The 26,578-nt window shown below is 43.2% G+C and overlaps 1 protein-coding gene and 1 long non-coding RNA gene across 3 annotated transcripts in view; one reads left to right on the forward strand and one right to left on the reverse strand.

Annotated features, from left to right (window-relative positions):
- Nucleotides 1-17,708, forward strand: part of NEDD9 (neural precursor cell expressed, developmentally down-regulated 9) — a 48,585-nt gene extending 30,877 nt beyond the window's left edge. For both annotated transcript variants that reach the window (XM_045006550.1, XM_045006549.1), the window contains exons 3-7: nucleotides 7,554-7,655; nucleotides 10,174-10,275; nucleotides 10,883-12,103; nucleotides 12,563-12,652; nucleotides 15,119-17,708. In XM_045006550.1, coding sequence (XP_044862485.1) covers nucleotides 7,554-7,655; nucleotides 10,174-10,275; nucleotides 10,883-12,103; nucleotides 12,563-12,652; nucleotides 15,119-15,628 — 2,025 coding nt within the window. In that variant the 3' untranslated portion in view covers nucleotides 15,629-17,708. The remainder of the gene's footprint in view (nucleotides 1-7,553; nucleotides 7,656-10,173; nucleotides 10,276-10,882; nucleotides 12,104-12,562; nucleotides 12,653-15,118) is intronic.
- LOC123364420 lies at nucleotides 1,770-8,131 on the reverse strand. Its single transcript, XR_006577099.1, has 4 exons — nucleotides 7,854-8,131; nucleotides 3,951-4,033; nucleotides 2,809-2,934; nucleotides 1,770-1,998 (listed from the first exon to the last, which is right to left on the reverse strand). It is a non-coding gene; the product is annotated as an uncharacterized LOC123364420 (long non-coding RNA).
- Nucleotides 17,709-26,578: the final 8,870 nt, after the last annotated feature.

Here is a 26,578-nt window from a genome sequence, read left to right on the forward strand (position 1 = left end):
AAAAATGATTAGGGGGCTGGAGCACATGACTTATGAGGAGAGGCTGAGGGAACTGGGATTGTTTAGTCTGCAGAAGAGAAGAATGAGGGGGGATTTGATAGCTGCTTTCAACTACCTGAAAGGGGGTTCCAAAGAGGATGGATCTAGACTGTTCTCAGTGGTAGAAGATGACAGAACAAGGAGTAATGATCTCAAGTTGCAGAGGGGGTGGTTTAGGTTGGACATTAGGAAAAACTTTTTCACTAGTAGGGTGGTGAAGAACTGGAATGGGTTACCTAGGGAGGTAGTGGAATCTCCTTCCTTAGAGGTTTTTAAGGTCAGGCTTGACAAAGCCCTGGCTGGGATGATTTAGTTGGGTTTGGTCCTGCTTTGAGCAGGGGGTTGGACTAGATGACCTCCTGAGGTCCCTTCCAACCCTGAGATTCTATGATTCTATCAGTGGCCCAGAAACACCCCCTTCCTAGCCTACTCTGCAATCAAGGACTGCCTGCCCTGAATCCTGCTCCTACTGAAGTAAATGGGAGTTTTGCTAATAACTTAGTTGGCAGACAGCCCTAATGTTGACATCAGTAGGAGCAGGTCCTGAAAGGATCAAGTCATAAAAAGCAATATGTTTTTCCAAGTGAAAATGTGGCACAAATGATTATCCTTTTTCTCTTTAAGTGCCCATTCTGCAAAGCCTGCAGAAAGGGTCTTTGTATTTTATGTATGTTTGGAATCACAAGCAGCTGAAGAACAGCAGCAAATCAGAGTAGGACAATTCCAGGCTAGCTCTTCATCTGGTATAAATCAGCGTAACTCCATTGAAGTCAGTAGAGTTATGTCCATTTATGCTGGCTAAGAATCAGGCCATTTAAATAACCTCATAGCGAAAAATCAATTAGTAAGAAGATAGGCAGTACTTTAAATGAAGATTAATACATAGTTGAAAAATAATGTAATAAACTGGCAGGCCTATCGCTGAGTGACAATTAAGTGGAAGTGGATTTCTTAGGTGAAAGTTGTAAAATCTTGGGTGGCCACATTGACTGTACCCATATCACCCATCTTCTCTGGCTTGAATCAAGGTCTGTGCATTATTGCCTTCTTTCTCTCTTCTCCCGCATATTCAAAACAAGTTACACAACTCCTGCTTTATATTTTACAGGCTCACAGCTTAAAACATGTGTTAAGCTGGCTCAAAAAAGACAAAAATCAAGACTGATTTAAAAAAAAAACACTTGTATTTTTATTATGATAGCACAGATAGCACAGATGACCAACTAAGATTGGTCCCCATTGTACTAAGCACTTAACAGACCCATAGTAAGACAGTTCCTGCCCTAAAAAGCTTACAGTTTAAGCCCCCAATCCTACAGAAATTTAAACACATGCATGACTTCATGCACTGTGAATTAACGTAATTAGAACTTACAGTGCATAAAGTTAAAGTACATACATAAGTCTTTATAAGATTGGAACCTAAGCAGAACAGATAGACAAATGGTGGGAGAAAGGTAAGTAAGAGTTTCTTAGGATTCATGCAGCAACATGAAATGAAACAGTTCTAGGTAGGAGTAGCATTTGTCACATCTCCTTCTTTACTGATATTTCGCCATCTGAAGCCTATTTCTAAGAAAATTCATGTGAGAGCCTAAAAAAATCAGAGCTATAAACTACAGAATCTCACATTCTTCTCAATTTTCCACCAGACAATGGAGCATATATCTCACTCCACCCAAGAGGAAAATGCTTTTGTTCATTTAATCTTTCCTTACAGTAGGTTGATAGCACTATATATCCATGTCCTAGTCCTAGCCACAAACAAGGTACAGTACAAGTAACTGTTATGCACGCTTACCCCCTGCTGCCTTGGGGGTGTATGACTCAGCCTTTTCTTGAAGGGACTTCATTTCAGGGTAGCTCAGTTCCCATGGCCATTAAGCAACTATTCTCTCTGCTGAGGACACTATGAGGAAGCATTTTATGGCAAGACACACCATCTGTCAGTTAGTGAACCTGGATTAAAAATTAGATTAGGTTAAAACTTCACTTAAAAATGGCTTTTGAAAACAGGCTGCATTTTTATAACAATGGGGTTTACAGTAACTCATGAAAGGAGCCTGATAGTCAAGTAAGAGTAACTAGGATATCTAAACTTCAGTGGATTGTCATTAAGGCTGGGAGACCCATTGTAGATTATTAATAAGTAAACACACAGTTTAAAAAAAAATCAAGGTTACTGGTTAATAATATGTACTTTGTTCATTTATTATGGCAGGGAATACTGCTTAGTAGAGGGTAAATAAATGTCAGTTAGTGATTTGAGATCTGGCTACATTGTTTTGCTATGAAAACTTGCAAGGAGTAAACACTAGGTTCATTTTTAAAAATAACAAGTGAATTTAATTAGCAAGGTTCTTTCTGTACTCCTATTGTCTTCAGACACCAGTTTCTAACACATGTTCTTGCTGCTCAAATGACCCAGCAGTTCCCAGAAGAAAATTAAGTAGCTGCACTTCCCTCAGTCTATATGGAGTGTGGTTAATTTTCCCAATGACTCATGTCATTCTTTCCTTCAGAGGCCCAGAAAGAGTTAAAGACAGTGGGGAAACTATTTCATTTCAAATTCCCTTTCTCACGTAATTTCCTCATATTCTCTTTGATTGTTTGCTTCTCTTTGCAAAACAAAAGTGGGCCAGGTGGCTGTTATGTAACCTTCCAGGGGCCTGGGAAACACTGTACCAGCAACTGCAGTTTTTGTTCTGAACACATTTACAAAAGCACTTTACCACACAGGCAGCTGTGTGTTTTCTTTCATTTACTTACTTTTTTTAGCCATCTTTCCTGCCTCAAAGCTTTAGACTTTCCCAGTTTCTCATACAACTATCAGGCTCTTCCTCTTCTACCTGTGTCTTTCCTCCATAGTAGGGCCATGCCAACGATAAAGTGCAGCTGATTTCAATAGAAACAAGATTGGGCCAAGGAAGAGGAGAAGGGAATTAGCAGCAGGCATAGACTAACCTGACCGAAAGGGGGCATGCAGCACTCCCACTAGCATCAGTGAGCATTGTGAAGTTAGCCCTTCAGATAAGAATGCAAATGTCCTTTTGTCATATTTTTTAATAAAGACTGTTACCCCTCCCCCATATGTGCTGAATTGCCACTTTAACACCAAACTGCAGGAGTCGGTAGGGTTCTGTGATAAAGGCCTGGAAGTGGGAATTAGGACACTTATGCTTTATTTTTAGCTCTGCTCTCTGTGTGACTTTGGTCAAGTCACTTAACATGCCTGTGCTTCAGATTCCTCACTGGTAAAACAGGACAAAGAGACGAACCCACTATTGTAAAGCACTGAAATAATGCAGAAGTGCTAAGGAAATAAACCCAGTTCTGCTCAGTTAGGGCAGTGTATATCCAAAGTAGTTCCATTGGCATTAGTGGAATTATTCTAGCTTTACACTAGTGAAATTGAGAATAAAATTTGGCCCAATGGTTTATAACATTTTCCATGAAAAATCAGCTGCACTTTAAAACCCACCTCCATCGGCAGGAATCATGAAAATCTGCCTGTTGTATCTGATTTAGGAACATTATGGCAGTTTTCCTTCCATTTTAATGCTGAGTATTTAATGCTGGAAAGGCTTTTCCCTTATGTGTAAGGAAAAGGGATTTAATGAACCACAGAACTGGATACTTTACAAAGTACATGCATATTCAGCTCTTTTTTCTGGTTAAAGAACACACAACTGGCATGGAAAAGGCCCAAGCAATCGCTTTTGGAGGAGCATGGCCCTCAGCAAGAGCAGAACAAACTTCCAGCTCAATTGTCTTTGTTTTTAACGCTGTGAGTTTGCTGTATGCTCACTAGATGTTTTACCAGAGCCAAAGCTGGTCCCTGTTAGTGCTCTGCCTGGATTAAATGGTTGCAATGTTTTGAGAATGTTGGGATAGATAGTTTGTGGGCTTACCATCTGTTTCTTTTAATGCGTAAACAAGGAAAATTGCTGGTTTGAAAAGCAGGATTTTTCAAAGCCAGATGACCACAGGCATTCTGTAAAAAAAAGAGGAAGAAAGACAACCTAGAGTTCATTGACATTTGTCAGGAAGTAAATTCCTAAACACCAGAAATGTCCACTAGCCGTACCAGGGGGAGATAAGAGAGGAAAGGTTTTCTTATACTGACATTGCCTTTCTTCTGAGGTCTTTAACATTAAATTACAAAGTTCTATTTTGACTTTAAAAAGTAAAGATTAAACAATTAGGCCAAGATTTTTAAAAGCGACTTGTGATTTTGGTTCTTCATTTTGTCCAGATTCATCACTGTAAAAGAGTCTGATTTTCTGAAAGTGCTGAGCATCCACCACCCTCAGAAAACCAGGCACTAATCACTTTTTAGACACCTTATTTCCACCCATTGCAGATTATCTGAATTTGTGAAACAGCAAGGGAGCAAACACACACAATAAAAAGGATACTGCATCACAAAATGTGCTTGTCTTATTTCATTTTGACAAGTCTAGTTTGGTTTTAGTTACTAAGGATCATACATCATAACGTATTAGTTATGTACAGCAGTACATTGGGTAAAAAGAACAGGCATTTAAGTTAATTTAAGACCTTGTTACAGTAGACAACTATTACAGCTTTTTCTGAGAAATGTGGGGAGAACTCTGTGGTGTGCTTAAAAGAATAATTGGATGTACAAGAATCTACTGCACGACAGAGATCGTGGTTTTGAGGGTATGCTTCTCCTATAAATGTTTGGAGATACAATACAGCTTTTGTTCTATGTATACATCATTCTATAAGGGTTGGGATGTCATTTAAACTGATACATTGCCATTCAGGCGTATAATTTCAAGAACATAAAATGCTGTTAACAACAGACTTTTGTTTGTTAATAGCGGCACAAAAAATCCAAAATGATGCGGTTTAGGGCTCAATCTTGCAAGCCCTCAGTGACTGAAACTGTCACTGATATCAATGAAGTCCATTTATGGAGGACTAGCAGCACTGGAAATCTAGCGTGCCTACTTTCAAATACAGTTTGGCTGCTCTATGGCTGACTCCCAGTGCCCTTTACTGCAAAACGGCAGTTAAGAATTAAGAAACTTGAATTTCAACAATTTAGCAATCACCCGCTGCCCCTCCCCAGGGCTGCACTGGTATCTTTGGCTGAGTTCCAGAGCATTACAATTCTTCAACCCTGCGGCTGAGCATTTCCCCCATAATCTAGTAAGCAGCCTGACGTCAGAGTTTTCACATTAGAGAAAGGATTAAAGATGATGGCTACCCAGGGAACAACCTTTTGTTTCTAATTTGCAATGTCTGCTCTACCGGAGGATCATTTGTAAAACCCTGGGGGCTTATTAATGATGCAAAATAGTCACTGCAATTTAGAAATCCCTGGAAGTGACAGTGAGTAAACATGCTTAAGAGAGAGTCCTTTGATTCCAAGGTCTTTCTCTTACACTATGGTGCTCAGCATTACTATGGAAACCTGTTAGTAGGCCAGGTGAGGTTCATTGTGTTTGCATTACATTAATACCTGTCTTTGACTGGTGTTTGGTGTCACACTTGGAATTCTACACAGCATCTGCCAGTCTAGTAAAAGTAAGCTAAAAATGCCTTACATTCATATCATGCCTTTCACCCTGAAGGATCCCAAAGCACATTGCAAACTATATATATATATATATTGGCCAGATTCACTCCAGGATCCACTCCAGCGTCCCCTGATGGCAGAAAGACCGCATGAAGAAGGGGTAGATTGCTATTCCCCCTACCCCACTCCTCCAGGGAGTCCACAGGCAGACAACACAGCCCCAGAAGTGTGTAACCATGGCCAGGGATGGGTAATGACCAAGGTGATCTCTTATGAAAAAGTCCTGTAGAATTTAATGGCAAATGAGAACATTCTCATAGATTTTCTGTTTAATCATCCGATAAAATTTAATGGAGAATTCTTTTCCTGATATAGAATTCTATAGGAAAGAGATCCTCCTCTATTAAATTCTATACGTTTTTACACTAATTTCTGTAGAACCTATTAATTTCACCTCTATTAAATACCAGCCTGGCATCCTAGTGGAAATCAGAGCCTCCAGTGGAAATGTAAACTGTTTAAGCCTTCCCCCATCCTCTGGCAGAAACCCAAGGGTAGGGCAACTATGGAAGTACCATTTACCATCCCCCAGAAGTGAATGCTACTCCTCTATCCTCCCATGGCATCTTAACTTCCTTACGTCAGCCAGGTTGAATCCAGCCGAGGCTATTCAGGAATGACATCAGCCCCCTCTGCGGAGGAATTCAGCAGCTGTTTAACAGTGCAGAGGCAAATGCCGCAAAACACATAGGACAGGAAGTGAAGAAGAACAGTGTATTCCATTGAATTTTCAGGGAGAGTGTAAACATCAGGAACTCAGTCCTGCAATCCATAGTTAGGCAAAACTCACAGTGGAATTTGGCTGGGCCACTGGGACTTACTCCTGTAAAAAGTGTTGTGTGATCTTTACCAACAGTGTGCTCAGGAATTCTGTTTAATAGCTCGCCTACATTTACAAGAAAACTTAAGTGACCCTTGTTCACAATTCTCCTCAGCTGAACCTGAAACCATTTCTTGTACAATCCTATGACATTCTGTCATTGTGTGTCTTTGTTCTACACTGTATATTTCTTTACTGGAGCTAAATTGCACAGACAGAATTTAAAGTATATCACTATTTCCACTATAAACACTGTTTTTCAGGGGCTTATGTAACAATATTTCTTTTAAACCAAACAATGCTGAACTCTTGCCATGCAGATGGTTGTCCCAGATGTAATGTATTTATTTTTAACCACATTTTATTTGAAGTAAGTGTGGGCAGTTTATGGTTTTGAAAACACGAGCAATGTCAATTCTCACCATCACAGAGATGGTTTTGTCACATAGTGTAGTTCAAGAACAGCTTAAATTTTCCAGTCTGTTAGCTGCTAATGTGGACTAATTACACTTAAGACCCAAGAGTAAATTTCCTGCTTTAGCATCTTCCTTTTAAAGGAGCTTCAAAGCCACAACAAATGCTCCATTGTTTAGGACTTGCTCACACAAGTAGCCCTGCTGAAGTCACTGAGCCACTCACATTAGAAAAGGTTGAAAGATTAGGATTTTAGGCCCAGATCCTCACAGGTATTTAGGCACCTAACTCCTGTTGTAATCAGTTGGTACCTAAGTATCTCTGAGGCCAAAGATTAGGATCATAGAGCCTGATCCAGCAAGGAATTGAGCACCAGTCGAGGTTATTCAACTCCTTAATAAATAACTGCTGCAGGAGCATTTTATACCAGAGGCAGAGCTGCTCAAGGAAGAAATAATGGTTTCATTGTAACCAATAAGTATAGTTTTGGAATACACTTTAAAAAAAATATCAGACGTCTGTAGGGACTTTCATTAATAAAATTGCCAGATAAAAAGCGTAGAAGTTAATAACACTGGAATGTTTGTGTAGAGAAGCATATCCAATTACAGACAGAACATGCTAAGTGCCTCAAGTAATTTTGTTTTCATCTCCTTCTCTTTTAACCCACAGGTAGTAACTCCAGTCAGGACAGGACAAGGTTATGTTTATGAGTTCCCTTCCAAATACCAGAAAGATATCTACGATACTCCTCCAGTTCGTCCTTCCCAAGGGGTACGTACCAATAAAATGGTCAGCAGCATTGAAAAGCTACAAAAAGTCTTTCCATTTTATCTGCAGTTGAAGTGCGGGAGACATTATGTCATTCCAAAGTGAAAATATTTTTCAATTAGGGCAGGTCTACACTACTGCTTATGTCAAAATAACATGTTATTCAAGGGTGTAAAAAAGGCATCCCTCTGAATGACTTACAGCGACCTAAGTGCCGACGTGGACAGTGCTATGTCGGTGGGAGACACTTTCCTGCTGACACAGCTACCGCCTCTCATAGAGGTGGAGTAATTATAACGATGGGACAGCTCCTGTCTGCATATAGAGTCTTCACCAGATGTGCTACAGCGGTGCGGACGCCGATGAGATGTGCTTTTCTATGTCATTGTGCACAAAATGCATTTGAATATTAAAAAAAAATGCATTTGAATGTTAAAAAAAAAACAAAAAAAACCCCCATCTGCCAGTACATAAATATCAAAATCACATTTACTTGCCAAGGGATACGAGTCATTGTTTTGGTCTGACAAAATAGCCGAACAGAATAAATATGTTGCCAAAGAAACTATCTTCTCTTATTGCACAGTGGGCACTAGTTTACTTAGTAAGAGCACAGTTGTCCCCGTACTAGCTACTTCCATCTAGGAGGTTGTTCTTGCCAAATGTCTGCTAGATTATTTTCCTGACACTGGATTGGGCCCCTGCTCCTGTGAACAACCAGGGAAGTTGGCCCCCAAAGCCTATGAATTTCCAGGATATAGAAACCCAAGAACTATGCACTCCCTGTCTGCTCACCAGGGCCCCTTGACAACACAGCTTCTGCAGGAAATGTGAAGCTAAAGCTCCCCCTTAGCAGACGCCCCGGCATACCCTCAACATTCAAAACTGCCAAGGCACCAGAGTCACAAATGACCAAAACGTGAAACAATCATCATGCCATAATGGGCAGATTACAGTGTTTGTTTTAAGTATGTTTCCTCACTGTATGCATTACGTAAACAGGTTTTGTGAGATTATAACCCAGGCAGCTCGAAGATGTGGGAGTTTGGCGTGAGAAGTGGAGTCCACCCACTCAAGTGGGAGGCAGATTTGGAGGGGAAGGAGTGGTTCCTGATTAGGGTTCTCCCAAAAATATTAATTCTCGATGCTGCATAGAAATTAATTCAGGCCCAGGGCTCTGCTCCACCCCTCCCCCAGTACAATTAACATAACACCAGCTGTCCCTAAAAAAGATTAATTCAGGCCACTCCTACCACTCTGGAAGAGTCCATTGCTCCTGCTCTGCCCCCTCAGAGGTCCTTGCTGCATTGATAGCCCTGAGCCAGGCTCTTCGCTAAGAAGCAGAGAAAGCAAGCCCAGGAGATCACCATTGTTTTCCACTAGAGGAGGGGGAAGTTGGAGGGGGCGAGCTGGACCAGCACACTTCTCACAGCAAGTAGAGCCCGCCCCCCCTTGAAGAACCCCGCAGGTCAGGGTCTGATCCACTTCTTGCTCCCCAGCCCTTCTTTAAATAGTGTGTGACGGGGGTAGGGGGCAGTCTGCTCACTCCCTATTCATCCCTCCCCACTCCAAAAAACTTGTTAGTTCCTTGGCTCACTTCTTTCCTGAGACCACTTGCCTGCTCGTCAGGGACGAAGAGCAGGAGCCAAAGAGCTGCCAGAGGAGAGTCTCCTTTTCCTTTCTCCACCCCTTGCTGTTGCTGCCTGTCCTTGCAGTGCATCACCTGAGAATGCAGTGCAGCAGGACAGGGAGGCAGAATCCTCTGTAATGCAGCACCTACCACACCATGTAGTACACTTAAAAGGTCTGGTCCCTGCAATCTTCTCAGCAGGGTGGCCCACATCACCAAGTGGAGCAATGGGTACGTAATCTGACAAGGTCAAGCATTAAGTCTCAAAGGTTTTGGGAGTGAGTGACAATGATGCCACGGTTATCCCCCCACCGCTGTCATCTCGGAGATGCAAAAACCCAGGATATCAGGAATGATCCTGAGCCCCTAAAGCTGGACAGCTGGCAGTGTATACTGAGCACCCTTACAGATTTCCCAGTACAGCTACCTCAAAAAAGGGTGATCCTGGGTCCCTGTGCCCCCTGCCAACTCCCACACTGCATGTATCAAATCTTGTGACGCGTACCTGCCATTGTGGCAATCTCTTCTTCTGACTCCACCCCAGTAGAGCTCTGTCATGATTCAGTCCCCTCTGCATCTGTAAATAAGGAGAGGATGAAAGGGTCCTATGTGCAGATCTTGATTTAACTTTGTGACTGGAATTCAAAGAAAGTGTTTCCATTCAGAAACTTCATCTGGCCAGCCCACAGTCCACACAATCCCACTAAAGGGAGCTATCACAAGCATACTTGTCTCTCCGTGCCCACCCTGCAAGCCTCCACATACACAAAAGCTAAAGCCCTGTTCTTCTTCCTCCTGTTTCAAAATAAATGAAATGTGAGAGAACTCATCTGAAATCACAGCTATCATGGGATGGCTCTATTTTCTGTAACAGGTTTATTCTCTCTTCAGATATATGACGTTCCCCCTGCATCAGTTAAGGGGCCTGTGCATCCAGTCCCAATGGGAGAGGCAAGAGCTCAAGGGGTGTATGATATACCTCCTATAAAAGGGGTAAGTCTGATGCAATTTCAGTAGATCATACATGAATTTTCATGTCAGACTGAAGACGTGTTTAGACATAAAAGTGCATATGACACTGAATAGGGGTATTGAATTCTCGTACTTTAAATATTCCCTCAGGCTTTTTACACATTCATTAACACTTTGTAACATAATGTCTAACCTCATGTAGGGTAACTATAAATTAGAGCTAAAGCTACATTTAGGAGAACCTCTAGGGTGACCAGAAAGCAAGTGTGAAAACATGGGACAGGGGGTGGGGGGTAATAGGCACCTATATAAGACATAACCCCAAATATCGGGACTGTCCCTATAAAATCAGGACATCTGGTCACCCAATTCCTCCTCCCACTCCCCCGCTTATAAAAGATTTAATGTTCATTTTGATGGAAATTACTAATTGTTTAATTAGTAAGAAAATTGACTTCATGAAATCCAGGCTGAAAGTCTGGCCCCATTGAAGTCAGTGGCAAATCTTCCATTGAATTCACTGAGGCCAGGATTCCCTACCCTCCCTACATTTCCCCTGAATTTTAATTTAATGGAGACGTCTTTGCTATTTTACCTTTGCGCTTATGGCTTGCTTTCTGCATTTCAGATCTATGATGTTCCTGCATCTGCATGCAGAGAGGATACAGGGCTGAGGGAAAACTTGCTGGATTTCCCTTCTTCGGTGAACTATAATGCAAGACTAGAAGGAGTCTATGACATCCCTCCTCCCACTACCAAAGAACTTAGCAAGAAATTTACCTCTGATGTCCCTCTACCTAATGATTTATTGTCATGCAAACATAGCCTGTATGACATTCCAGTGAGCCATCAAAATCAATTTCTTGGTCAGCAGATTGCTCCTCAGAAGGATGTATACGATACCCCTCGTGGGGTTCCATTTCCTGGACAGCAATCGGGATTCAGCAAAAGTCTAAATCCAGAAGGAAGGGAAGGTGTGTATGATGTGCCACCACAGACTACACAAGACACCAAAGGATTGAAAGATGTGACAGATGGGATAAATAGATTGTCTTTCTCCAGTACAGGCAGCACCAGGAGTAACATGTCTACATCTTCCACAACTTCAAAGGAGTCTTCTTTTTCAGCCTCGCCTTCACAGGACAAACGATTAATACTGGATCCAGACACAGCCATAGAGAGACTTTATTGGCTTCAGCAGACAGTGGAAACTGTGGTCTCTAATCTCATGGCTTTTGTTAACACAGACTGGCGGTCTTATGGGTACATGGAGAAAAATATCAATGAAATCCACACTGCTGTGGAGAAAGTAGAGCAGTCGTTGGTGGAGTATCTTCAGTTTGCAAAAGGAACAACAGCCAATGCTTCCTGTCTCTCAGAAATCAATCTCTATAACAAAATGAGAAGGGAGCTGCAGAGACTGGAGGATTCTCACCAGATCTTAACCCAGACCAGCCATGACCTGAGTAGCTACAGCTGGTCATTGAACATCTTGGCGGTCAACAAACCCCAAAACAAATGTGATGATCTAGACCGATTTGTTATGGTGGCGAGGACAGTCCCAGATGATGCCAAGCAATTGACCACCACTATCAGCATCAATGCAGAGATGCTATTCAAACAGGTATCCGGCAGCTCACGTTTAAAGAATGTTTCAGAGAACATTATGAATACAACTGACTATGCATATAACAGCCCCCAGAATCAGCTGTTACATCAGCGAGAGAAAACTCAGGACCATGGCAGTTCTTTTCCCCCACTTCTGAATAAAGACCAGCAGCCCCCTGGTATCACTAATGAGGGCTCTGAGAAGAGCTGGATGGATGATTATGATTACGTTCACCTACAGGTAAGCGAGCCAGATACACTGTTCTGCTCAATGCAGATTAAGATTTGTTGCATGCTCCTTTCTGTAAGAACTGTTCATGGCAAGACAGGAAGCAGACTGTCACACCAAGATACACTTGAAATTTTTTTTCTTTTTTTTTTTAATGGATGTATATCAAAAGTTGCCTAAGAAACTTCATTCAACCCAGACTGCACAGTGGGTACAGATTTAAAAAATTTGTTTGAATCCCAAGAATGGGAATCCCAAGAATGGGATTCAAATGGGACTACTCTACATAATGGCTGTAGCCTATCACCAACATAACATTGTCCATGTCCTCTTTGTCCTCTTGTGGGTGTGCTACAAATTAAGGTGGCAATACAAGAAGGTATGTTTGCCACACTGTCCACCGGCATTTAATTATTAACTCTAGAGAATTACCGTTTGACACAATGTCTATTTTTATCTTGTGACAAACAGGGAAAAGAGGAGTTTGAAAGACAACAGAAAGAGCTTCTAGAAAAAGAAAATATCATCAAGCAGAACAAGATGCAGCTGGAGCATCATCAGGTATGTCCAGTCAGACACAGCTGTCAGACTTGGAAGGCAGCATGCAGGCCATTTTGTACCACGAGATGTGTCAGCCAAATAAAAGAGAAGGAGCTCATCTCTCAGCCACTTAATGGCGACTTAGCAACAAAGGAGGCGAGGGAGTCCACTCTCCCCTCAGAATCGGAAGTGGTTAGCACGTGAGAGAGTTTCCCACCATCCTCTCCTGTCGATCTTCTTCAGCCCTGGAGGCACTAAAGAAGACAGGAACCTCTATGGCAATTTAGCCCTTCCAGACTCTTGGGGTATGTCTATACTTACCTGCCGGGTCGACGCGTAGCGTTCGACTTCTCGGAGTTCGAACTATCGCGTCTAATCTAGATGCGATAGTTCGAACTCCGAACGCGCTCCCATCGACTCCGGAACTCCACCACCGCGAACGGCGGTGGCGGAGTCAACGGGGGAGCCGCGGACTTCGATCCCGCGGCATCTGGACGGGTGAGTACTTCGAACTAAGGTAGTTCGAGTTCAGCTACGCTATTCGCGTAGCTGAGCTGAACTTGCGTACCTTAGTTCGACCCCGCCCCCCTTAGTGTAGACCAGGCGTTGGAGATAGCCTGGAAGTCAGCATCGTCATCTCGTTGATTACCTTGTTGCCATTAGATAGCAGAACTGCAGCTCTTCCTGTGTATTTGAGAGAGATCTCCTTTGCTGGGAAGAGATCTGTCCCCTGAAAGCACATTCAAACACGTCTGTTCAAGAGGTTAATTCTTTTTATAGCACCTAGAAGCCCCTCTGTATTAGACACAGTATATACACATAGGCTGCGTCTACACTACACACCACTGGTGATAGCATGTAGGGTATATGAAAAGCAGGCTCCATCCACACTGGCTGAGCCTTTCCCAGCTGTCTCCCCCGTTGCTGGCATCTTTCCCTGCTGCCTCTCTCCACCCGAGTCTTTCCATGTGGTGGGGAAAGGCTCTAGCAGTTGGGAGATGGCACCACCTTTCCCCACTGCCTCCTGGCTGCAAGCGTCTTTCCCTGAGGTGGGGAAGGGCTCTAGCAGTGGGGAGCTGGTAGAGCTTTTCCCTGCAGAAGTGGGAGGGGAAGGCTCCAGTCGTGAGCAGGCAGTGGGACATTACACTGCTAAAAACAGAAGTGCAGACAGGGAGGCACAGCCTGGGCAAGTAGAGAGCATATAGGGTGTGCACTTGTATATATACCCACACCCTTCAGCTGTGTCTTTACTCTACTTGCCAAAGCCCAGGCCTCATGGTCTACGCTGCTATTTATACCTGTGCTGGGGGCTACACACATATATACTCTACTGCCACCAAAAAGAAGTGTGCATCTTAGACATACCCATAATAAGAGACAAGTCCTCTTCCACAGAATTTATATAGGAGGGGAAGTAGAGGCACAGAGCGGTGATGTGACTTTTCTAAGGTCACACAGCAGGGCAGTGGCAGAGCCAGAAACTGAACCTTGGTCTCTTGAGTCCTAGTCCAGTGCCGTATTAACTGGCCCACACGGAATACGAGTATAGATTATGCACACCCACTGTCTAAATACGTACATCACTAAATTAAAAAAAAAATCTTAGTATAACTATGAAGTTGTGATTTTAAACACTAAAAAGATCAGGAAACAAAATGTTAAAGCTGTCATAGTAATAGTAACTCACCAACATGCTGACATAAAATGTACACTTTTCATAAATATAAAATATTAACAAATGTAGTAACCAAGAATACTCCATATGTGCAATGTGCAAGTGGTAACCTTGATTTTTGTATTTCCTGACTTGTGAGCATTTAAAGCTGTAATCTTAACATTACATTCATGTAAGGTTTTGTATTTAAATTTCCCTGTGTGTTTTTGTTTGCTTGAAGAGCAATGAGGAGCTCAAAGATTAAGGTTTGATAGCTCACGATCATGCATAGATAGAAGTGTCAGCTATTTATCATAGGAGAGATTCTCAACTGGATGGACAGCAACTGTTTCTGACTCTGTAGTGTCCCAATATATCAGTTCTTAAAACCATTAGCTTTTTAAATATAGCAAAGCTATTTTAGATTGGTATGACTTCTCTGGTCCTGTGTAGTTGGACTCATGGTAACTAAAGCATCTGATTTTACAGGAAGATGTAAAGATGTCCCATAAGTCTTCAAAAATGTCTACAGTAGTTTTCCTATATGTGGCATATACAGATATACATAATGGTACACTCTGGTATAAAGGATTAATTGGCTCCCATTTAGATGAGCTATGTAAGTTACTTGTGAGTAACATACCCAAACCAAATCATTTACACACTATGGGGACAGTATTTAGAAACTGTGCTTGCAGCTAGTGTACAGGGTATTAAGAAATCAGTGTGAAATGTATTTGAGTTTATCAAAGGCAGGATAGGTTTGTGAATTATAAAGAGGTGATATGATGTGTTAATAGTTCTTTGAAGAGACTCTTCTCTTTGCTGTTCAGATCAATCAGTTCCAGCAACTGGAGCAAGAGATCACAAAGCCTGTGGAGAATGACCTCTCAAAATGGAAGCCGCCTCAGAGTCTTCAAACTGCAAGCAGCACTGTGGCCTCTCAAGACAGAGAGCTGCTCTTCTTTTATTCTGATCAGTGCGAGACTCATTTTGTTTCTCTTCTAAATGCCATCGATGCCTTTTTTAACTGTGTCAGTGCTGCTCAGCCACCAAGGATGTTCGTCGCTCACAGCAAGTTTGTCATTTTAAGCGCTCACAAACTGGTGTTCATTGGGGACACGCTCACAAGGCAAGTGACTACTCAGGATATCCGCAGCAAAGTGATGAACTCCAGCAACCAGCTTTGTGAATTGCTAAAGAACATTGTTATGGCAACCAAGATGGCTGCTTTGTATTATCCCAACCCAGCTGCCCTGCAGGAGATGGTCGACCGAGTAACAGAACTGTCTCATCACGCACAGCTGTTTAAACGCTCTCTGGTACAGATGGCATCATTCTGAAACAAACAAAATGGAATCCAATCAATGGACAGTAAAAATTATTTTAAAAAACTGGAAATATGTCCTAGTTTATGTAAATATCAATTTTTGTAAATATTTTATATGAAATATTTTAAATACATTTTTATGGATTAGAAAATCTAAAATTCAGGGATCTGGGGGTATATCTGTTTCCCTATTATGTTTTTAATATACATATATATATGTATACACTGCATATATGTATATGTTGCTACATTCCATAAGACACCATTATGTAAGCACCTTAGAAGTATGCATCAGTTCAGTGGTGCATATCACTGTATATACTGTCTGGTTTTCAATATATCCGTTAATTGGATGCTGCACTCTCTTTTTGGGGGGCATACTGTGTATTTTGCTTCAACTTAAATGTGGCACATGGACAAGGCTGTCAAATCTTATTTGTAGCAATTCATGATGTAGATGTAATAGTTCTAATGGAACCCCAATCCCTTCCCAGAACCTACTCAATTTGAATTAATTTAGTAAAAAATTAACTGTACCCTTAATTTTATTTTGCATACAAGAGTCAGTCATTTTGAGCAATGTATATATAAAAGTTACATAACAGACAATAAGCCAAAGCTCAAACCAGCAAAAATCATCCTCATATAGCATGATAGACAGAACCTCCTCACGATGAGCAGGAAGGATTGTATATATTTTAAAATAACATCTTAATGCCACAAAATATTTAAAAAAACCTGGAAGAATTCCCAGCAATATAAATTCACATATGTTTATCCCACCTTTCCTTGCATTTGCAAATAATTATATCTGTCAGACTTTAAAGATTTATTTTTTTTGCAGACCTAGGGACTTACTCAGAGTTGCTGAATGTCCCTAAATCTTGCTGACATCAGTGGATTCTGAAGGTACACATCATCTCACAAGATCAAGCTTAATGAAAATGCATGGCATCATAATTCCCCATGAGAAGGCTTAATTTGCCATCAATTTTGGAACATCTGATTAGAACATCTGTAATTTTACAGGAGAAAATAGCACTTATCTCTATGACAAATTCTTATGAATCATTTGCACTTTTGCAGCTCTGAGCTTCACTCAGATTTTGGACTTTTTCCATATTTTCCTTCCTGACCTACGGACACACCATGGGTCTCCTGGGCTACATAGTCACCAAAGCAATACCCTATATTTAAAGGGGTAATTCCATATGTAGCAGACACAACAATGACTTGACCACAGGTCACATTACATGACCACTCTTAACTGTGGAGTTGTGGCAATCAGGCTCCAGGGAAGGAGGTCCAGGTGATGCTCAGTGGACTTGTGATTTAAAACAAAAATATTGTTACCCAAGTTTCTTTGTGATAATTCAGGCTACAGTCCCAAGTCTTTATGTATTCTGAGTTTTTGCATAAGAGACCAGCCTGGTGGTAAATACAAAATCACACCATGTAGAATACCTAGTCAGGAGGCACTTAAGTAAAGTCTTTCTTCACAAAAGGATGTCTGGTATTTTTGTTCCAGCCTATGTCTAAACACATTCTCCAGTGCATGCCTCATTGCAGTGCATTTGTTTATCTTGGATAACAGAACTGGTTAACCAGCAAATGAAGTTATGCTTTCCTAATACATTGCCTCAGAGTGATGATTGCTCATCACTAAGAGTTACCATAATGTTGTTTCCAGAGGGCTCCCATTAAAGCCAGTGGGAGTTCCGAGAGACTTCAGCAGCAACAGAATCACACCCAGCACTTGCATCAGATATAATATTGAAAGCTCTTCTCCGTTTTACAAGAGGAGAGGAATCATTATCCCAGTGTAAGCAAAATAGGATTGCCAAAAAATACCAAAGAATCCACTTGAACCTGTTTTGTATGTGTGTTATTTGGGAGTTTTCTATTTTTTCCCATTGTAATATTTTTAGAAAGTGACAAAGTGTTTTAAACTTTAGCTATCATGTCAATCACTTTTGAGTTTTCAAAAGGGGGATTCCTTTTATGGCAAACTTATATTATTGTTTACTTGTTACCTTGTAGAGAGTATTTTTAAAATCATTAAATATACAAAGCTTTTTTTTTTTTTTTAATTATGTTAACTGGTTTTATTCCTCCTTTGCAATTCTCTATGAACTGTGGAAGCAAATGTTCCAGGCTAAAGCTGTTGTGAGACAGAGTGCTTATGTTCCCACCACTAAAGAATGTAGAAAAGTCGATGAAACAGTAATTAAACAAGCTGATATCAAGAAGGAAGAAACTAACTAGAAAGGGTTTAGGGGAATTTGGTCTATAGTGATCACTCTTTATAGGGTGAAGTTCAAATCATCCATAGAAAACCCAAGTAGACTGGCTTTGAATGAGTAACCAGTGTGGAGATTGAGGGGGTGATGAAAATCTCTACTAGTCTAAAGGAAGTTGGTGGAGCACTTGTGCAACTGGCCTGCAGCGGCTACCATGCCTCATAGATTATAAAAACTACAGGCTACTGCTGTCCTCATCTCCCTGCAGGGTTTATGGTCAGTGGATGCACAATATTTATGGGCCCATTTGGCCACTTCCCTATCTCATTCATGAAGCCCCGGTGTATCATCCCACAGAGACTGCTGATGTGTAGCACTGTTCTATGGAACAGGTATAATCAGATGGAGAGGACATGTCCGCTCAGCTTTATATTATCCTGTTAACGTACCCATCAACGCAAGCGCAGGACTCATTCCATCTCATGCCCAATTCTATCCCTGCCCTCCAATCCGACTTCTGTGATTACATCTATGCTCTATGCCATGTGGGAGGCTGAAGAGCCACTCCTCACAGTCTGTATTCCCCCAGCCCCAAGCAGGTGGAACCATAGCAGTTCAGCTGTGGTTCAGGCCTTGCATGTCTGGGGTGAGGGGTTAAGATCCCAAATGACTATGTGGCTTTAAGGATCAAAAGTTCCTCTCCAAAAGTTATGCCCTATTGGTGCTGACAGGTTTGTCTCTCACTTACATACCTATTGAGCTTCATTGATCGTAAGGATGAAAGCAGAAGCAGTGTCTTTGTTTCCAAAGTTAGGAAAGAATTTTGCACCATTCTGAGAGCTACTCTCTGGAGTGTGACAACAGCTGGCTGTCAGTAAAGAAAGTCCCATCTTGTGTGAGTGCAAATTAATGCCTACTGCAGCTTACTCCATTCCTTGCAAAATGAAGAGGCTGCTTCTATGCACATTTGACTTAGAAACCTCTGGGTTTGGTGGATTTGAACTCTGTGATTGGTGCAGGCAATGTCTGTTTTGATCACAATCTATAAAACGGCTCCACCATATTCTGCTTCTAAATTTAAAAAACCTAATAATAAAGGGATTGGATAACTGAAGGAATTGGAAATGGGAACCACAGCCTTTTATGTCTGAGTCACTGTGTCCCAGGACGGCAGCAGATTAAGCTGCTGCCATGTGACAACAGCTTGGTGGCCAACATGAAATGGTTTCTGGTTTCTAATGAATAGATGCCACATCACAAAAAAAAAAAAAAAAAAAGCTTAAACACATCTAGCTCTTTGCCTCAGAGCCCTGTATAAAGATTAATTCACAAAAAACATTTGGCATTACTCACCTCTTAAGTTCAGCTACTGGAGGGATAAGGAGTAGGTTTAGAGATGTCACCAGCTCCAGGGATATTCTTTGTTTTTAAAATGGAGGCTATTGCTAGCAATATTTTAGATCGTTGGACCTCTGAATGACCCGCTGGCTGGCAATTGCAGCATAGGCACTGAGGGTTAAATGGACCAAGAGGCTCAATCACACCTTCAATATTAGACATGTTCTTGTTTGTGAGGCAGCTTTGATGACCTCTGCTGTCCATGCTGAAGGTGAACTTGTTGCAAACTTCGTTGTCAATCTAGCATCTTTGCTGGCTGTTTTAAAAATTATTTTCCCTGAAGAAGCAATAAAAGAGTGGCCATATCTTTGTGAATGCCTTGTACACCCCATACTAATGTTCTGCTTCATGACAAGGTTTTCTCTTGGGTGGCCTGTATCCTTCTGTTCTCTAGACTCTCTCAACTCATCACTCTATCCAGCATTCACCAGCTTTTTCCATTGCTCTGACTGCATCATTCTCACCACTCAATTTCCCACACTGGTGCACTGTCTCTTTCTACACAAAGGGCCGACACCAGTTAAGGCACTGCCCCTCTGTGCATCTCACCCCTCTTCCCATATGCATTCTGCACATCTCTCACACCTTGCTCCTCAGCTTGTCTCCTACTCCTATTCTCATCTTCATGCCTGTTCCCCATATTGCTTTCTTTGCCTGGAACATCATCACTCTATGACAGTACTCAGGGTACAGTCTGGACTGTTGAACAGTGGTATCCCCTTAGCTCTGTAGCCTGGGGTGCCTTTAACACTGCTTTGCTTTTCTCCTGGCCTGTTCACACAACCTTCAGGATGCAAATTCACTCCCAGCTAAATACACGAGCCAGTCACTCATGAATTGCATACAGGGAGACACCCACAAATTCTTAGTCCCAGACTTTCCCCCAGAAATGTGCATCTTGTACTGTCCAGCACACTACTGAACAGTACAAGCTCATTTCATCAAAGGAAAATGATATATGCACCCAGGGCCATCTTATCCTTATGCAAAGTACGCGTCTGCGTAGGGCACCAGGAAATTTCCTGGTCCCTGCGCAGCTGCGTGCTGCTCCAGCCCCTGCCCCACCTCTTCCCGCCCCTGCTCCGCCCCAGCCCTGCCCCCACACTACCTCTTCCCCAAAGCCCCTGCCCCTGCTCTGCCCCACCCCACCTCTTTCCACCCCAGCTCCACACCAGCCCTGCCCCCACTCCCTTGAGGACTGAAGCAGGGCCGGGCCTGCACTCCCCGGCAGCGAGAAGTGCAGCGGTCCGGCACCAGCCGCGCCGCCAGTGAGTGCTGTGGGGTGGTTCCCGCTTGCCCTCCAAGCCAGTTCCACCGCAGAGGCTTGGGGCCCCACACCCCCCCCCACAGGGGGTGCTGCGTAGGGCCCCAGAATAACTAGGGACAGCCCTGTATGCACCAGCCTTGTTATCTCAAATCTCACTGTGATGGAGTGAGGAGTTCCCCTTGTTATGTTGTTGTGAGCCTATGTGAGTCTTACTGATTTGCATGAATGCTGTGTGTGCCTCAGTTTCCCTGCATATTGCACCAATGTCTAGGTGATGGGAATAAGGGTGTGTGACTTTTACGGGGGCTGCTCAAGCTGCCTGCACGGATGCTATGGCCACCCCTTCAGCCTTGGGTCCCAGCAAGTCTAATGCTAGGGTTACGAAGGCAACAATGAGGCAATGGGGCTCAGGCTGCAGCTCCCTCTCCCCACACCCAGGGATCATGTCATAATTTTATTGTCAGAAGGACGGGGTGGGGGTCGCGGTGCAATGAAGTTTGAGAACCCCTGGTATAGATATTCAAACATGCTGCCCTCATACCAGATACCTGAAAGTGCTATCAAGAGATTTGTTCAGCAGAAAGCAAATAAAGTACTCTGAGCGATATACTGCCACTTAAACTTATTTCAACAACCGTCTCTCCACAACATCAGTCGCTACCTCCTTTTGTTCCAGCTGTTGTGTCAGAAGCAGAGAGCTCTTTGTCCTGGCATCTATCCAACTCATTAGATAGGACGATACTGATAATTTAGGTCTCAAGGGAAATGACTGGACCTCCTGAAGTGAATGAGCCCTAACAGTTTATCGCATGGAAGTTAAGGTGAGAAAAGAGAAAATCAGGTCATGATTGGATACCAAAACCATGGAAAAGGGAAAGGGTGTGGGGAAAAGCAGCAAGTTCATATAGAGTAAATGATGCCAAATTCTGGCCTGATAGAAAATAGCCAGGCTAACTTAGTTGCACATTATGGCATTATGTCTTCCTACAACAATCGTTGTTTTCTCAATCACACGTCAAGAAATTACTATTGAATGTCCTCAGTTTGCTCTAAAACTCATGAATCTATCTATCTTTGCTGTTTCATAATTCTTTCAGGAGCATATCAAAGTAGGAAAAATTGAAATCCATAGCAATTAAGGACAGAGAGACCTTTAAAGGCAAAAATTGACAAATTTATGTTCTTCTGAAAATGTCTCCTCTCTGATTATTCAGCTCCATTGTTCCTTACTACAGATTGTCCCATCTCCATGAATTCTGTGAGTCACTGTCCAGGATTAGCCTACCATCTGGGAAAACCACCCCACAAAAAATGCTGCTACATCTGTAACAGATTCAGAATAAGACATTTCCATATCAAAGCTTTCTTTATTCTGCGGAGCATGAAGAGGCGGGATATGTTTTTCCACGCAAAGAGCACCAATGTGATATATCAGCCTGAATGGTTCTGTTTAGATTTAAGGAAACAACTAAACAAGACAGAACAAAAATTAAGCCTCCATGAAAGTGCCCGGCACATCTCATCTATAACATACTGCATTAGCTTTGCTTCACAAAATGGCAGTCGCCTCTGCAGACAGTAGTTTCCTAGAAGTGTAAAAGTGTAGTATACTGTAGCAGGGTGAAACCCTGCTCCTTCCCTGAAGGGGTTAAAAACAGCCCTGGGAAGGGGCCGAGGCTCAAGAAGACAGCCTTTAGGCTGGGCTGATTGAGGAAGTGGCTGCAGGTGAGGCCACGCCCCAAACTGAGCCAAGGGCCTTATAAGGCGGCCAGGGAAGCTAGAAACACAGTCAGTCTCTCTCTGCCTTCAGAGAGAGAAGGGCCTGGCTGCAGGGAGCTTGAGACTGAATACCTGAGGGAAGTCGGGCTGGGAAAGGCTGGGGAGCTCCAGCCTGGAAAGCCCCAGGCTGAGGCCTAGCATTGGGCTAACAGGTACTGGGGGTTGCAGAGGGCAGCCCAGGGGTAGGTCAAGGCAGCAGGTCCAAACCCTCCTTGCCAGTGATGAGTAGGCTGATACTGCAATCTGCCCCAGAGTGTGGGGCTAGACAATGACTGGCAGTGGCCGTATACTGAGGCAAGGTGGGGATAGAGGGTGGGGGTTCCCCAAGGAGGGGAGACCCAGAGAGAAAGGGGTTACTGCCAGGGGCAGCACCCCATGTGAAAGGGCACCGGGTCCAGGGAGGGACACGAGGGCCAGAGGACAGGTGGATCACCAGCCTGCAGAGGGTGCTCCAGCGCTGGACAGAGCTAATTCCCGGAGTCACCAGCAGGAGGCGCCGCAGGGGTGAGTCCGGCCCATCTACATATACATCCAAAACTAAAATCACAACAGTTATGGGGGCTATATACAGTGGCAGATTAGCCACTGGGCAAATGGGGCCCGTGCCCAGGGGCCCTGGCCAACTGGGGTATCCCAGAAAAATGGGCACCCCTGCGCCCCAACCTGCTCTGCCTGGCGCTCCTGCCAGGGAGCAGGGTCAGGGCATGGGGGCATGCCCCTCTCCGCCAACCCAGCGTTCCTGCTGGGGAGCAAGAGAAACCCCTGCATCCTGACCCCACTCCCCAGTAGAAACACTGGGAGAGGGTCGGGGGTAGAGATCGCAGGCAGAAGTGATGGGGAGGGGCCTCCATTTGTTCTGGCCCAGGGCACCACAAAACCATTATCTGCCTTTGGCTATATATACCACAATATCAACTCCTAAGAGCCAAGGATAGGACTCTACAGTAAAAAATGGAACCCTGAGGACTGGCAATGGAATCTTTAAATACAGGTCAGAGCAAGGGGAACTGTTTTTTTAAAGCTCTCTTAACTACATAACAAACAGTTCCCTCTTCAGTGCAAGGCCGCAGGAGGTTGAAACAAAACTGACATTTCTTTGCTCTCTGCTTCAGCTTTTGTCTTGTTCACCATTTTGACCAAGGCTACACAAGGAAAGCACCAGGAAATCAGGAAAGCACCACTGTGAAGATCCAGAAGCATCTACTGCTTTATATTGTATATGAGGGGCAAATCAGCACAGCATTAAGTGAAGGTTGAATTTAAAATTTCACTGAGATGACACTATGAAAGGAAAGGAAAAAAATCAACCCCAAATGCCCTTCAGAAAGGGGTCTGGAGACATCTTGTTGCTGCTTGTAGATGTAGAACAAGCTGGGTAATTTTCCCATGCAGTGACTCAGTTCTGGTTTTGCTCCCAGCTACGTGGAAATGGAAAAAGCCACAAGGGTGAGTTGCTGTGAACATGAAAGAGAAAGATGGATTTTCAGTGTCTTTTCATCTTGTGATACAGGGTTTCCTTATGAAAGATGTTAAAATTCCTAAGTGCAGCCTTCACAAAGCCTTTTATCATACAAACTGATTTAAGCCAGATACCAATAGCAGCTATAATTAACCTGCATTCCAGTAGGGTTGAACATAAAAATTTTGGTATGGAAAACGGCAAAATCAGATAAATGAATCTTAGATAAATTGAAAGGAAAATGAGCATTTGGATTTTCCAATGTCTGACATTCTGCTCTCGTCAAATCTGGTGCTCAGTACCAGGCGTCTCCTCCAGTTGTCTAATAATAATGGAGTTACTTTTTCAGTCTCCATAATTACACAGGTAACAAATCAAGTGTGTGGAATTTTAGATCTGCCACTCTGAGAGATACGGGTTTTTTTCTTTATAAGAACCCTACTGAAGTTTATTCAAATAGCAGCCTAAATGTTCTAAAAGCATGAATTGCATATTTACAGTAAAAAGTGGAAAACTGAACTTTATTCAGCTGCAAACATGAAAACAAAAGGATCAAATTCATCCCTGGTGTAAATGCACTGAAGCCAATGGGGATACATCAGCAATAAAGCTGTGTTTGGTTTCTGATTTTTAGAAGTGTTCCCTGTGTTCCACTTAAGACATCGGGTGTCTGAATTTCAGAGGTGCGAGCACTCTCAGCACCTAGTGAAGTCAATGGGATCAGTGCTTAATTTGTGCCAGAACTGAGCCCTGGCACTTCTAGGCTTGGTTGTTCACAGCCCCGGCACCTCTTTCATTACACATTAAGCACTGTGGCACATCCCCAGCCCATCTGAAAGTCAAGCACAAGGTGCCGCAATTTGGGCACGCAGAATTGGCAAACATCTACACATTTGGACTCTCTCTTCCCCCAGATAACCATGACATTTAAATAATTAACCTTGAACTCTGGTACCAAGTTGTGATCACAGTTATGATTTACTGACCAGTATTAGGACCTAATGCTGAGAGCAGCTGAGTACAACAGCTTCCACTGACTTCAAAGTTCTCATCAACACTCAAGGTCAGGCCTTCCCTTTAAAATCATATTGACCAAAATATTCTCTGCACTGGATGGGAGGAATCATGTGTGTACTCAGGGGAAAGCTGATCCCCTACTGTGTGAGAAGTTTTCTTGCCATTCCTATGCTAGTACGGAGTATGGAGTGAAGTTAGTTGAGTGTTTGCTGTTTCCAGGCTGCTGTCAGCCTAAGACTCATTCCCAACAATCATTTTTTCATGCCTGTGCAAACAGCTGTATTCAGGCAGATTGGCTCAGAACATCCAGCAGCCGCTATTTCCAGGGCTCACACCGAGCATGTTGAAAGGGGCTGAGTTTAACTTTGCTTTGGTAAGCAGCACTAGATAAAAAGTCATTGCCTTACATTTTCAAAGCCGCATGCAGCCAGTCCTCAAATGAATCAGAGATACACAGCTAAATCTCTGCGCAGCGTTTGAAAATTTATTAGCTGGCAAAAGAACAGTCTGGGGGTATGTCTACACTGCAGTTAGGAACCCACGGCTGGCCTGTGCCAGCCGACTCGGACTTGAGCTAAGGAGCTGTTTAATTGTGGTGTAGACATTCTGGGTCAGGCTGCGGCCTGGGTTTTGGCACCCTCCCATCTTGCAGGATCCTCGAGCACAGATTCCAGCCCGAGTCTGAACATCTATACTTCAGTGAAACAGCCCCTTAGCCAGAGATAGCCAAGCAGCGGGAGCTTAATTACAGTGCAGACATAACCTTGCTAAATGTTTCAGGTAATTTTGGGTAAGGAACTGCATATAATTGCACGACATTTAGTTTTGAAACTGTGAAAAAGTAAACAAGTTACAATTTGTTTTATGATTCAGAAACATTTGATGGATGAAAGAAATGCCTGCCCCAAATTTATCCCTATTACAAGATTAGAGCCCTCCCTGCAGCCGCGCTTTTGGGTCAAGATATCATCAGATGGAAAGAGCATAAAAATAGTTCAAATTTTAAACTAAATATATCTAAGACAATAACCTTGTACAATACACCAGTGGTGGCACTTCCATATCTCTTTCCAGGATACTATGTTTGGGAATAAGCTTGATGCAGTCATTGAAAAATTATCCTTATTCTCAATCTCAACGCCTCCTCTAATTATGCAACAGCAGATTGGTGTTACTGAAACCTGGTAGGATGATTCGTATGCTTAGACTATTAAAATCAATCGTTACAACTTATTTAGGAAGGATCGAATAAGCAAAAGGGGAGGAGGAGTGGCACTCTTTGCCAAAAATGGTATTAACTGTTTCCGAATTACTGATAACTTGGAACAAATTGATCCTGAATGCTTATGAATCAATGTCCTAACACAGTGGTCCCCAACCTTTTCGTTTGGCGGGTTCCAGACGAAGGACCGTGGCAGCGGTGGAGCATCCGCCGAAATGCCGCTGAAATTCAATGATGTCACTTGTCGGTGGCAAGTGGCGCCATCGAGAGGCGTCGCCGATGAAATGCCGCAGAAATTCAGGGGCGATGCCTCTAGATGTCACTTGTCAGCAGCAAGCGGCGTCATCATCAAGAGGCGTCGCCGCCAAAATGCCGCAGAAATTTGGCAGCATTTCGGCGGATGCTCCACCGCCGGCCGGGACGCGGGCGCATTTAGATGCCCCCACGGGTGCCATGGTGTCCGCGGGCACCGCGTTGGGGACCCCTGTCCTAACAGATAATGCCCAACATGCCTTAGTAGCATAGGAATGACAAGATGGAGTACTACGCATTGTTGGTGTCTCCTACAGACCACCAAATCA

Source organism: Mauremys mutica, chromosome 2, assembly GCF_020497125.1.
Source record: "Mauremys mutica isolate MM-2020 ecotype Southern chromosome 2, ASM2049712v1, whole genome shotgun sequence".
NCBI classification, from domain to species: Eukaryota; Metazoa; Chordata; order Testudines; family Geoemydidae; genus Mauremys; species Mauremys mutica.